The sequence below is a fragment of the Cardiocondyla obscurior genome, linkage group LG05 (genome assembly GCF_019399895.1).
Source record: "Cardiocondyla obscurior isolate alpha-2009 linkage group LG05, Cobs3.1, whole genome shotgun sequence".
Taxonomy (NCBI): domain Eukaryota; kingdom Metazoa; phylum Arthropoda; class Insecta; order Hymenoptera; family Formicidae; genus Cardiocondyla; species Cardiocondyla obscurior.
Genome location: NC_091868.1, coordinates 1,562,274 through 1,575,953, shown reverse-complemented (window position 1 = coordinate 1,575,953; position 13,680 = coordinate 1,562,274). Strand labels below are relative to the sequence as shown.

The 13,680-nt window shown below is 46.3% G+C and overlaps 2 protein-coding genes across 4 annotated transcripts in view; one reads left to right on the top strand and one right to left on the bottom strand.

The window, feature by feature from the left end:
* The window catches only part of Qin (tudor domain-containing protein qin), a 139,428-nt gene that overhangs the window by 7,593 nt on the left and 118,155 nt on the right, over window positions 1-13,680 (bottom strand). The window contains exon 1 of one of the 3 annotated variants that reach the window (XM_070657228.1): window positions 272-523. The exons of the other annotated variants lie outside the window; for them this stretch is intronic. Coding sequence (XP_070513329.1) covers window positions 272-421 — 150 coding nt within the window. The 5' untranslated portion in view covers window positions 422-523. Of the gene's footprint in view, window positions 1-271; window positions 524-13,680 lie in introns of those variants that run through there. 3 annotated transcript variants of the gene reach the window in all.
* The window catches only part of LOC139102464 (uncharacterized), a 50,992-nt gene continuing 38,701 nt past the window's right edge, over window positions 1,390-13,680 (top strand). The window contains exons 1-5 of the mRNA XM_070656363.1: window positions 1,390-1,440; window positions 1,482-1,533; window positions 1,812-1,945; window positions 2,396-2,582; window positions 2,835-2,876. Coding sequence (XP_070512464.1) covers window positions 1,390-1,440; window positions 1,482-1,533; window positions 1,812-1,945; window positions 2,396-2,582; window positions 2,835-2,876 — 466 coding nt within the window. The remainder of the gene's footprint in view (window positions 1,441-1,481; window positions 1,534-1,811; window positions 1,946-2,395; window positions 2,583-2,834; window positions 2,877-13,680) is intronic.

Genomic DNA, 13,680 nt, shown 5'->3' with positions numbered 1-13,680 from the left:
TATTAACTACAAGTAAATGATCTAATCTATCAAATACTGTATCTATTAATTATAGACCCGCGATAGGTATCGTAATTCATCATCTGATTAATGTTTCATATGATATTCTGGGTATAATTTATTTTTGAAAGCATTTTTTAATGGTTAAAATCGACAATCATTGTACTTGCAGGCATGAGCAGCGCGAGCAGCGCATGCGCGGCGGTGCCGTTGGCTGCGAGCAGCGACCGATCCTCATTCCCCCTCTGACCGCCACATGGTTAAGACTTACGCAAGTTACGCTCCGTTTTCGCCGGAAGTTTCGTGCATATCTGGCCAAAGACGATGCAACCCCGTCGAAAAGTATCTTCTCCTGTCTACTCTCTACGTTTTGAGAATCCTCAACATCGAATTCCCCTTGTTTGCAGTAAGCTATTTCCATCTATTTAACGTAAAATATATTCGCTTTTCTAGCCCGGTCCCGTAATCCGAGAGTGATCAGTTCAGATATACTTCGATCGAGCTTCAAGCAAGCTGATCGACGATTAACTTTAATACTGTCGACGACGTTTCTGCTGGCCACAGAATTTCCGTATCACGGCCGATAAAAATATCAGTGGTAGGACTGAAGGTCAATCGTCGATTAGCTCGGGCAGAGCTCGCTCGAAGTAGGATTTTATCTACGATTAATGCGTTTTAGTTAAAAGTTCTTTTCGTATAACATAGTGAGCTGCGTAAAGGGCGAACGACGTGCAAGCGGAGGCGGCGGTGGCGGCGGCGGCGGCGGCGGCGACACGGGCGGCGTGCGTGGCTTACGCAAGGTACGTTGCGTAGCGGGCGAACGACGCATAAACAGCGGCGGCGAAACGGGCGGCGTACGTATAGGCAAGTACGTACATACGTAGTTTGCGTGGCGCCATTTTCATGTAATTGAATCGTGTAAAATGACCGATCATACAGCCGCGCCGCGCCGGCAGACCACCCTGGTTGATATCGCGCGGACTTACGGCAACTTAACGGCGTAGGAAACTCACGCGCGAGTTCACGTTAATTACATCGCGTTGCACGTAATGGCGGAATACGCAGTTAATGTACGCGAGGTCTCTACAGATGCCGTGAAATAATTGTAATTTTTTCTTTCTTAGTATATTCATAGTTGATTAGTTAATAACCAACTAAAATATTTTATTTATTTCAGATCTAGAGGAGAGTAACCCTTCTAGTCGTTGTTACTACTTGGTGGGATCCGGAGCTTAACATCCTAACAGGATAAGCCTCGAAGAAGCATCGTGCAACCCCAAAGTAATTTTAATAAAATTATGTAAATGAAATAAAAATTACGACTTTCCGTGCGCGACATTTATCCTTGTTTTCCCTTTTATCATTTTAAATGTAACACATATACAAGATATGTACAGTAATACACATTACATTCTGTCCTTTCTATTGATTTATAATGTCGTAAGTACTTATAATCTTATAACATGTTAAACTGCTTGCAGGTATCAACGCAAAACATAAACACGGGCGATCAAGCGGTGCCTCGCTCACTGTGTACGTCGCATTTGTCGGAACTCCCGTCCTTCAGCGGTTGTGCAAGCTAGATCACGCAATTGGCATAGCCAGCACCAGCAGCACTACGTAGGAAAGGGCACTCAAGGGAAAAGGCAATCCGTTTGGAACGCCGAAAAGTAATTAATATTCTAATTACAACTACATACTTTTACTACGTCTATTACTCTCGTTTAAAATTATGTATAAAGTCTTTCTCTCCGTTATTACGCTCTTATCGCGGTAAGAATGTTATTAACTAAATATTCTTTTTTTTTCAGATGGAAATCCGGAGCAGCCAGCGTGTTTCGTGCGGAAAGAAGACCGAGGCCGACATCCTAAACCCGATCTTAGACGTTCTGAGAGGAGGAGGAGGTCCAGGAAGGGCATCGTGCCTCGTCGAAGCAACCCCAAGGTGAAGAACAGTTTTATTCCAATAAAATTGAATTTTTTTATATTTATTGGAATTATTTTGTATTTTAATATCAATCCAAAATGAATTTTGTTCATTATTAAGTTCATTATTAAGTTATATTAAGTTATATTAGTAAGGAAATAAAGTTGCGATTCTATAGAAAGATTTAAGTATCTTAGAATTTTAAGTTTAAGTGTTTAAGTAAAAGATAATCTCAATTGTTCTAATTGTTTAACTGAAACATCAATTAGAAGCGCCAAAAAAATTATTTCTTTTTTTTAAACAGTGAAATTTACTTTGATCTCTCTACAATTAAAAATTTATTTGTTTGTTACAGGACAATTGTGGATCTAAAGTGTTCTCGTTCGCCGGTATTACTAATTAAACGAACTGTAGACAGTTCGTCGGTCGGTTCGGAAGTACCGAAGTATAGTAAACGGGCGATGAAATTTTACTGTATTCGATTTTTGCAAACGGGAGTGCCGTAGAGTCACGCGCGGAACAATAATTATTTCTCGCGATTGTAAATTCACGGCCGCGATTATCGGGAGTTTCCTGTGCGCGGAAGGAAGACATCCCAAACTGAGAGGAGGAGGAGGTCCAGGAGGGACTCATGCTTTGGCGAAGCAACGTTCCGGTGAGCATAATTTTCTATTACATAAAATTAACGATCATTGTCATTTCGATTATAATTAGAAGCAATGGTAAATTTAAAAATTAAAAAAATATGTTTCTACATTTTAAATAAGTTAAATGTATGAGATTTTATTTGGATAACTTTCTGTTTTATTATTTATTTGAAAAATTAATTAGAAGCGTGTAAAATTTTTTTTTTTAACGATGGACATTTTGAACGTTGCTACAATTTATATTTTATTTTATGTTACAGTATCTTCACAACAGAGTCACTTCGCCACTGCGCATCGAACCGGTGAGTTTGTAATATTTTTTTATTTGTATGTGCGTGGAAGCGAATTACGTCTAATTGATAATCGCCGATCGTTAGGAAATTAGGCTAGAAATTATATTATCTCTTGGATCAAAGAACCGACTCAGCTATTAACAATGATTCGAAAATCAGTAGTACAAAGACGGGTTAGCTGGTAGTATTTGCCAAGCAAAGGCCTAGGTAGGCAAATTTGCGAAATCTTAGAAAAAAATCACAAAATAAACGTTTCCGTATCGCTGTGGTAAAAGCTAAAAATGCAACGTTCGAGTACACTATCGTTTTTTACACTAAAATTCGGCAGATTCATAGCAAATAAAAAAATACGTGAGTATGTAATGCGTTTAAAAATAAAAAAAAAAACCCAATTAACGGCGCTTTTCCGCGAGAGTAAATGTCAGTCTAAATTTTATTTCTCTTTTTTTTTCGAAATTTAATGAAGGGTGGGTCAACTTTGCAGACATGCTTAAATGAAATAATATAAAATATCTATGAAGTCCCCGTATATTAAACGAAAGCAGAAAGTCGGTTAACGTCGGTCTCCTCGCTCCGAGGAAGATTCCTTCCGGCCGTAGAGTAAAAGAGAGACCTCTCTTGTCGAAGCAAAGAGATTGGAACGGCTGGGAGAGGCCTCGTGCACCCAAGTGGGCCGCAGTGCGAGGCTATTACCACTTGGGCAGCGCGGGCCTTTCCTCAGTCTTTCACGTCCCGAACGGCCGGTCGTACCATCCAGCCGCGAGACGGTTGTGAAGTTAAATTCGCCGGCGCGAGTGAACTCGCGTCCTCGTGCTTTCGCCGTGCCGCGAAGTCAGATCGACTCGACGATGTGTCCGCGATCGTAGATTCTCGTTCTTCGGTGTTAACGCGGAAGGGCACGGGTCAGATCGCGAGTAGGCAACTGTAGAGACGAACAAGCGGAGAAAAGGGACATTGTATATAATATGAAGCTCCTCTGCGTGGCGATTGCCATCGCGAGTGTAGCGTTTCTCTCGACAATTGTCTCAGGTGAGTCTCTTCTCGTCATTTGAACGTTCCGGGCGACTGTCAAGATTTTGCGAGAATACAGGCCGGGTCGCGAGAAAACGAGATAATCTCGGGATGAAAGTTGCGAGCGTTTCTGCTCCGCTTGTTACACCTTAAGCTTCAACTATCTCTTTCGTAATATCTAGTCTCTTTCCTTCTCGATTAAATTTTTACGACGTCGCGCTCACTTCGGGCCCTACGAGCCCGTTAATTTAGACCAGCCGCCACCCGTAATTCATTTAGGCGCTGAATTATTACAAAAGTGAACGGACGTCGAAGACGCTCGCGAAGGCCATCAGCTTCTCTAATTAAACGCGCGTAAACCGTGAATCGATCCACAGACGGTGCATTTTCGTCGGATAAACTTAATTTGCCCCCTCCTCCCCCTCTCCCCCTCCTCTGGCTGTTCTTCGTTTGAGCAAACCGCGCCGATACCCGCTTTCTTCGGGACTACTCTTTGACTGTTTGCGCAGTATAATTAACATCGCACCGTGAAAACGTTAAAGGAAGTTTTCGACGACCGATTTATTAGGTTAAACAAGATCGCGCCGACTTCTAAAGAACGACCCGCGTTCGAGTTACAAATGCCCACCCAAAAAACAGCATTTTACCTTCGGCTAATTTGTTTTTCTCATCCGCCGACAAATTATTCCCATTTAAAATCAACTCTACGAAAAACCGGAAACTTAGCATCTTATCGCGCCGCTTCGGAAACGAATATATTCGTTTCCGAAGCTGGCTGAATATATACATTCAGCCGTTTCCCTTTCTACATTTTTCTCGTGAAAAAAATTTAGAAAATTAAAAGAATTTCTTTCGCCCGAGAAACGTTTGTCCCGAGTTGTTACTCCGACAGTCAATTCCGGTATAGGGATAAGTTGGAAAGACGATAGTCGTAGGGACGTGAACTCATCCCCGGAGGATGTCGCGATAAACGGGGGAGGATTCAATCGGTGACGAGGCAGAAGCTCGAGCCGCATACGAGAGCATCATCGGTCCGCGATCTTTCTTGCTTTTATTTCCGTCGTTCGCGACGGGAATGTCCGTGGGCATCGCGGCGGACCCCCCCTCCTCCCCTGCCGCCCCCGCGATCTATCTATTTATTTATCTACGTGCACCCGAGTATAATGGACAATAAAACCGTTTCATGCGCTAAAAAGCAATAACCGCACGCGTGTCGCAAAAAATCGGCTGGTTAGCGAAGGCAATGGTTTTACGCTCTTTCCCTCGGTCGCGTTCTCCACCTCCGCGTCTACCTCGCGCTCTTTATTTTTATCATCCCTTGGGCACGACATCGATCGAACGGTCGACGCAAAGGATAGCAAAAGGAGAAAGGGGAAGAGCCTCGCGCGGGAGGCTAAGACCCGGAACACGTCGCCGGGGCGGGAGAGAATGGAAGTAACACGGCGGGTTTTTTCTGAAAACAAACCGTCCCCCACCGGACATTGTCTCAATTACCGCTTGAACATCCCTTTCCAAAGGCGGATTCTGCCGGAGAAATTCTCTCTCGTCTGTGTCTCGCGAACGGGATCGCGGGATCCGCTTGTACGACAAAACCCGACGACGGAAATCCCGTGGTATCGCGGGAGAAAGTCGAACGAAACGAGGAAAATTAATGACGGGGGAAAAGGGGCGATAACTGTCATTAGGCATCGTGTTCTTTGAATCGACCTTTAAATGAAATTTTTATTCCATATTCCCCGCGCAGTCGACTGACAAAAGAAATACGAAAGAAAGTAATATGATTGCGATCATTAATATTGTAACATGTCATCCGAGAAAATGAGGGAGGCGGTGAAATAGATTCGCCGGCTTTATTTCGACATTACATCGATGTAATATTTATTCTACCGTCCACGGGTTCCGCGCGCGGCAACTCCCGCGGAAAAAAAATATTAAAAAAAAAAATAAAAAATCAGGGAGATCTGTCCCGCGACTGATTCGAAAGGCGCGTTCTACCTCGAGCCTGTTTACTCGGACGATCTAGATAGAGAAACGCCGTTCAAGGATCTCCCGATCTCTCGCCTCGTTCCCTTCAAGGATGATTGCAGTAGATTCACCTCCGTATACTCGCGACCGACGCGGGGAGGAATAATAATTACAATTAATCAGACCGCGAATGACCGCGATTTTCGCTCGCGGACTTTCACCCGCCTCTGTAAACCTTTTTGGACGACAATCGCGCCGTCGTTCCGCAATTCGCGTTCTCAACTCGCGATTGCGCACATCTCAGGTCTATTCAATAAAAAAAAGAAAAAAAAAATCGCGTGTCTCAAATGTCCAAACGTACGTTGTAATAAACGTTAAAAGCGCGACTGAGCGTTTCTCCGGACAAAACCGGACGACAAACCGTCCCACCTGTTCGATTTGACAAAAACGCGAGTTGCGAAACGCAGGCCGGATCAACACTGGAGATGCTCGTAGGGATAGGAAATATATACGTCCTGATCGTACGTTCGCGACGAGCGCATCCCCGCGATTATTCGACTCGCATTATTTCTTCTTCGTACGCTCCGCGATATGTAATAACGCCCACGTTGATTGCGCGCTGGTCCACGGTACTGAACCGGTTAGAACTTCTACGAAGCGATCGAAGATCCGCAGGCCAGCGAAAGAAACTGAAAGAGTTTCTTTCTGCATTTGTCGATTGTATATTTTAGCATTTATTAAAAAACTTTGCATTTTCTATTAAACTTACAAGTTGCATAGCTTGTAGAAATAAAGAAAAAAAAGAAAAAAAAAAATCGAGCTCGTTAAAATTTTACTCTAGCAAACGATATCATCATTCAATTTCTGCCTCCTATTTGCCTTGCAATTTTGCTCCTTTTTAGTTTCGACAATTTAGCGACAATATTTTGCAATAACGAAATGCATTTACTGCGAATAGCGCGCTTGTTTTAGCAAAGTAATCCGTTGCTTTTAGCTTGCTCGGTAAAAAGTTTCCCTTCTCCCCCAATTTTTTTTTTCGCACGAAATAGATGTCAGCGCAACGTCAAGCATTTAGTTGTCATAGGAAGATTTGTTTCTCTTTCTCCTTTGGATTAAATATACGGTGAGCGGCGGTGATTTTACCACGATGGTTAGATTATCTCTCCCGTGTGGGACGTCCTCGTTTTTCAAGTTACAAAGTCACTCGGTCTGCTTATTACAAATATACCGCTATAGTAATCGCGTTGCTCCGCATAACGCGATCTCGTGCAAGTCTCGCGTCGTGAAAACGTAATGTCTCTTCCGCTCGTGTGTGAAACGCATGCCGACGATAATGAATAGGCGCGTATCACTCGGGAATAACGTATTGCTCGACGATTGTATGTGTGTGCGTCGGTGAGCATTTCGCATGAACAAATTATTCATCCGCGTACGTCGAATTTTTATGTACCTTCATACGAATCATCGCGCTTTCGGCAAGTAGCCTCCAAAACTTTTTCGGCCGCAATCGCAAAAGGTCTCCCTCGAAAATCTTTCGGCAGATTTTTATCGCGGACGTTCTTTACACCCTAAATTTCTGGAAAGCTTTCAGAACGCGTTTGCGATATGAAATATTTTAATTAAAAAAAAAAAAAAATATATTGAAATTAATTGACTTTGAAATCTTGCACTCGCGAAAAGTTAAAATGTAAGAACGTTAGGTTTTGATTGAACTCGGCAACAAATCGCGATAATCCACGGCTAATTTAAAAGACGAGTGATTTTCTTAGTCGTGATGACTCACCGCGGTGGTATCACGGCGTTCAATTACGTTTCGACATCACGGCGGCGACAATAAGGCGCGCGCGAGGCCCTTCGTAATCCGGGCATGTAAACGCGCGTGTACTAATTACGACTTGCGGGCTTGCTCCGCTCGCTTGCGCCACGCTCCAGCCGCGAGATCGTGCATGACAATCAGGAGGAAACCCGCGGTCGTGAGCCGAGTTATGAATTAAATTTCCCCTCCGCGTAGTCTTTGGGTGGGAAAAGAAGGCGCCTTCGCAAGGGCCGTTTCTATTCAGAGTATGTCCACGTGCTCCGCGAACGCGAAATCATCCTCGCTCCGTGGTGCAAGTGCGTTCTCGACGACAGCACAAATATACAGACATCAAATGACCACCCTCCTGTTTTTCGGGGGCAAAGAAATGCTTTTCCCTCGTCTTATTTTCCGGAAAAAATATAAAAAAAAAGAAAAGAAAATATCCGAGATCTTGACGAGTTTATTTCGATGAGACCCGCTGAGAAAACTGAATAGAATCGAGGGTATGACCCTCGTAAAAACGCACCGAGAACAAACGTGGAGCTAACGAGGGAAGAGCATCGCTCTGCCGGTGCGCGAATGTCATTACAGTAATACAGTAATGGTGTTATTAACGGAACGGCAAAAAAAAGAATCCGCTCCAATTATATCTCCCAGGATCTCCGTCGGCGCTACCAAAGAGAAATCTATTTCCATTACAGTCATACCGCGCGCGCATACATATTTCATCTCTTCGCGGGACGAGTCTTTGAGAGAGGCGCGCGATACACGTATACGCAACGCGCGCACACATATATACAAAACGATCGATGACGCCGTTGCAAATATTATTTTATGGGCGTCGACCAGGCGCGCGCAATAGCGCGCGGGCTCCGCCGAAGTGTCGATTCGCGAGATCGATGCCGGGAACCGCGTGATTGCTGTCGAAATCAGTTAGAGAAGTTATTCATTTCGCGCTGCCGCCGCCGCACGCCTAATAAACATATTCACGACGACTTGCCCGGCGTCATTGTGAATATGAACAGGCGAGCGGGCCGCGGTATTATTCATGGTAATTATTAGCAATAATTAATCTGTAATCATAATAGATAATATCCGCGGCTCTCATTACTCGCGCCGGTGTGCGGCCGATACGGAATTTATAATTACCAAGGTTTTTTTTTTTTTCGGGAGGACGGGGCGACACGCGCATTCGCGTCACGCCTTCTTCACCGGCGGCGGTGGATCGATTAATTGAAATCGGTGGTCGGATGCATCGGCGGCGACGACGATGACGAGATGAGCTAAAGACGGGGGGGAGGGGGAGGGCAAGTTTCGAAACGTCCCATCGCGAAGATTAGGTCGCGCTCAAAGAAGCAATTTACGGTTCCCTGCACCTCATTGTTTGTAAAGCAAACTCGAATATGATACGGAAAACAAAAACCAAAGAAAAACCCTAAAACAAAAAAAAAAAAATGAGCGAGCACAAGCTGCAATTTTTCTCACGATTGAATAATGTATTTTTGTTAAAGCTCGAAGAAGATAAGCGAAATTTAGTTATTTATGAGCGCACGTTACTTGGAATAACGATACTGTGAATATTGCATCGACGTTATGTGCTTTTCCACTTCAGTAGTTTAATTCGCCAAGTGTCGTTAAAAATTAATAAAAATAAAAGTATGTCTTTTGCGTAAAAAAAAAAACCGAAGAAAAAAAAATTAAAAAAAAAAAAAAAACTTTGGCCGTTATATCCGAGTTTACTCTAATCCGGCGGTCTTTTTGTTCGGCCGGAGAGAAGTACGAGGTGGTTCGCTTAAATCCTACTTATACGTACTGCGGAGAGAGAGCTTGGCTCTTCTCTAAAGACGAGGGGCGCGAACGCCGAGAGAAGCGAGGTAACAATTTACGGGCGCGGAATAAACGGAGTTAGTTAAAAACACCCGAGTTCTTATCGCTAAATTACACGGTAAAGATTTCATGAACGGTTCGGTGTATAGCAACGAAAAACGAAGAGCGAGGGATGAGGCTGCGGATTAAAATTGTATTGACGTCACTGTCATTGCCGCGCGCCGTCATCGTTAGAGGAGGGTGGTTATTTTTTTTTTTTTTTTACGCGAAAAAAATTGAAAAACACGACCGGATTTTTCCCTCCCCGTATTTTTCTTTTTAATGTACCGCGTTACATATACCGCGACGCGCCCATTGATCTCGCGATGCATTCATCGCGACGAAGTAATTTTATCTCGTCGTACAATCGCCAGGGGAGAATTTCGAGGTAAAAAATTATATCACGTCAAAAATCCCGTAAAAGCCCCGCAGCCGTGAGAGACGCGGCAGGCCGGAAAAGCGGCGTTCCGTCTTTCTTTCCTCGGTCCGAGGCCCGATCTTGGCCGCCGGTCACGTAATCTCGTCGTCGTCCGTCGAGTAAATCCCGTCCGTCAATGACCCTGGCCCGAGTCGTAGCGCCGTATCCGAGATTTACATTGGGAAATCCCGCGAAGGTCGACCGTTCCGGAAAATCAGGTTTGCGCTGGCAGTGGCGGGCGGCGAAGAGCGTCACGCATTAACGAATCCGCGAAAGTAAGCCCCGAGGATGCTTGTGCGGCGCGCGTCGAGCGGGGAAAATTATGCGCGCGTAACAGCGAAGAAGGAAAACAGAAACGAAAGTGTGGCCGTTCGAACGGCCGGCGCGAGAATACGGCGACCGATCTCGGGTTGTAGTTGACGAAAGCGAGCTCCAAGGAGCGCCGCCGCGATCGAGAGGTCCCGCCCGAGTCACGATTTTCATAGAGCCGTTCGTACAACGAACAAAGGCGAGCGTAACGCCGTGTAACGCCACGCGGCGAGCCTCGATAATTTTTTTTATTTTTTTCTCTCTCTCTATCCGAGATTCCTTATCGCTCAACCGCGCGTATATAGCCTAGATACCGTTGGATAGGGCGCAGATCGGGGATTAGCGCGTCGTTTTTCCAGATCTCTCAGGGAGAGCAGCGCGAGCGGCCACGGATGAACGCGCACTTTGGCGTCGTAACGGGGGCTCGCGATCACGCGTTACACATGGTGAAAGGAAAAATGCATTATTTCCCCTCCTACGTAGACGGCGGGCGGCATATTTTTCTGATTGCATCAAGAGGTTACGTGTTTATTCGCGTGTATTGCGCCGCGCGATGCGTTCCAACGGACAATGCGAGACGTAGCGGTAAAGAAAAATTTAGAAGCGACGAGGAAAAGTAACGTCGGGCGGGTAAAGTAATGCGCGGCGGAACGATAGCTGCAGCTGCGATCGGGAGGCACTTTACGGAGTGCGTCAAAGAGCGAGGTGTACCCCGACCGGTTTGCGTCGCCCGGCCGTCTAAAACTGCAAAGCCGTACGACCGATCTCGCGATCGCTTTTATTAATCCGTTCGTTACTCCAGATTAATCGGAGCGTTCGAAGAACACTCGAGCTGACGCAATTACAAATTGCAAGGCTTCGGATAAGGATTTATGGCGCGCAGGCCAATTTTCGCGTTTCGAGTGGCTTTACTCGGCTCTATAAAAGATACACGTGAACGTTACACGAGCGGTTGTATTGTCTACCTCTCTGCCGTTCTACGAGTCAACTAACGACTCGCTCTCTCGCTAGTCATTGTTCATTGTTTTACAACGTTAGTCGCCGCGATCACATCTATCGCAATTTCCCTTTCATCTGGCTTCCCTCCCTCGCTTAAACTCCTCGTCGCGCCCTCGCCGTTCTTTACTCGCTCAAGAGAGTCGAGTAGAAACGCCGTCAAGTTATTACAGAAATAATACGGTGGGGTTTTAATTAACGGAGTGACATTAATTATCGAAAATTATATTCATCAATGAGCCGACAGACGTTCTCCGCTCAACCGTATCCTCGCTTCTTCCTCTTCGAGCTCTGTAGAAGCGGATGGCGATTTTTACGAGCGCGTGACGCCTCGATTCATCGATAATTATCTTCCTTTTCTAGTCCCTCTCCCCTCCACTGGTAATTCTTACAATATAACTCTTGGACGTAGACGTTAACGAAGGTAATTAAATGCTTACAGAGACAACAATGGTATAGAATTTGTTTGCCGGCGCGTGAAAGTTTGTCGCGAGGGGTTTCATATCAATTCGATTCCCTCCCTTTGGCGTTACAAGCGCCGGCGATGGTTCGTGAAAGTTTTCGCAACGTAACACGCGGCTACCGATTGAATTATTGGTCGCGCTCACGTCTCGGGGACAGACGGCGGGATTCGATGGAATTGACAATGCGATCGGGCCAATGATCCTCGCGAGATCGATATCCGTGGAAATAACTCGGTCGCGGGGGTCGTACGGAGGGGGGGATTTAATTTCGCATTCGCGGGTAATGCAACGGGAAAGTACGTCGACGTCACTTTACACGTCGTGTATCCGTGTATAGAGGATGTGGGCGAGGGATTAGCGTATATTGGAACCCAGCTCTTTAACTCACTTCCAAGCCCTGCGGCTTTCGAAGCCGCGTATCTCACCCTTTGCCTCTTCTTTGCTTTCTTCCGTCCGACCGGGGAGGAAGGCCGGGGGTACGCGGCTTTTCCTTCCTTTCGTATTTTCTGCGGCTTTTCTCCGAGGCGCCGCCGCCCGCCTTCCTCCCGTACCCCGCTTCCGGTATTCTTTCGCATTTTCCTTTCAGCTCTCCTTTGCCTCCCTTCGTTTTCCGCTTTCTTCGCCGCGCCACGACAGCTTTGACAAATTTCATCAGAGACACGAACGTTCTCGCGAGACGGCGCCAGAACTCAACGAGATTAGCCACCGTAGAACGTGTACTCGCCAAATTATCTACGGCATCGCGCGAGCCATCTTCATCGTCACGTCGATTCTCTAGATCTCGACGTGGAGTTCTTCGCGCCGCGAAAGATAATCGCCCGAACCCGATCGGGAGAAAACCGTTGCCGATATGACACCGTCGGATAAATCGCGTCACCCCCCCGGGGACCTTTCCCTCGCGCGTCGTTTCCAACTTTCGAACGGCCGTTTACTTCTTCCGACGCGAGCGGACGTTTCGTAACGTCAAGCCGGCATGCGCGATGATGCCGCGGCTCCCTGGATTATCGAAGCGACCCGGGAGTACATTCTGCTCATAAGTAATCCGATTAAGACCGCACTCTCTCAGGTAACCCGGCTCGCCCGCGGATGTTCTTATTAATCCTATGAAACCGAAGCACGTGTAACGAGCGCGCAAACTCTCGGCGAATTAATATCGCTGACGAGGGCGCGCGATAAATCAACGACTTTTACGGCGGAACTCAAATAAACGACGGGACGAAACTTTGAATTAAAACTTGTATAACTCCGAATCACGCCGAACGTCTTCCCCTCGCGTTTTTTTTATTTTTTTTTTTTTTGCGACACCCTCGCGTTTTTTTATATATTTTTTTTGCGACACCCTCGCGCACGCTTTTTACGCGAATGTCAACATTGACGATTTTTCGTTGACTAATCGACCTGTACGGTAGCCTTGGTGGAATTATTCTACCTTTGCGGGGTGTACGGAGAGAAACGGCGATGATATCCCGCCGTCACGATGATAAATCGCCCGGCACAAAGAGAACTTGCCGTTCCCAAAAGTATTAAGTTAAAGGTAATCTGGTATAACGAAGACGTCGTCCTTGATCACGCGATCTGCCCATCCTCGGGCACATCTCGTAGCTATTATTAACCGCGAAGCGGGGCCCCGACGGCGTAACGTTTCGAGGATACATTTCCCCTTTTCGCTCTTAGGAGAGGAACCGTTGACGAAACTCCGCTGTATGCCGCGAAGTCCTTGAACCGAGAGCGCGCCGGTTATACCCGCGATACCGTGGCTGAGAAAGGCTCGATTACGATTGATGGCCGGGCGATCCGGCCACGCTCATTGTCGGTTCCGGCAATAACGCCGCGCCGATATCGCCGTCGTAAAGAGTCATAAACACTCGTGCCGACTCCGATTACTAAATGGAGCGTGTAAATTGCAGAATCGGCCGCGACGCTGCGTAGAAACCGCGCACCGTGAAGCCAACGACTTCTCCCGCCGCGCGAATTCGCCTCCGAACG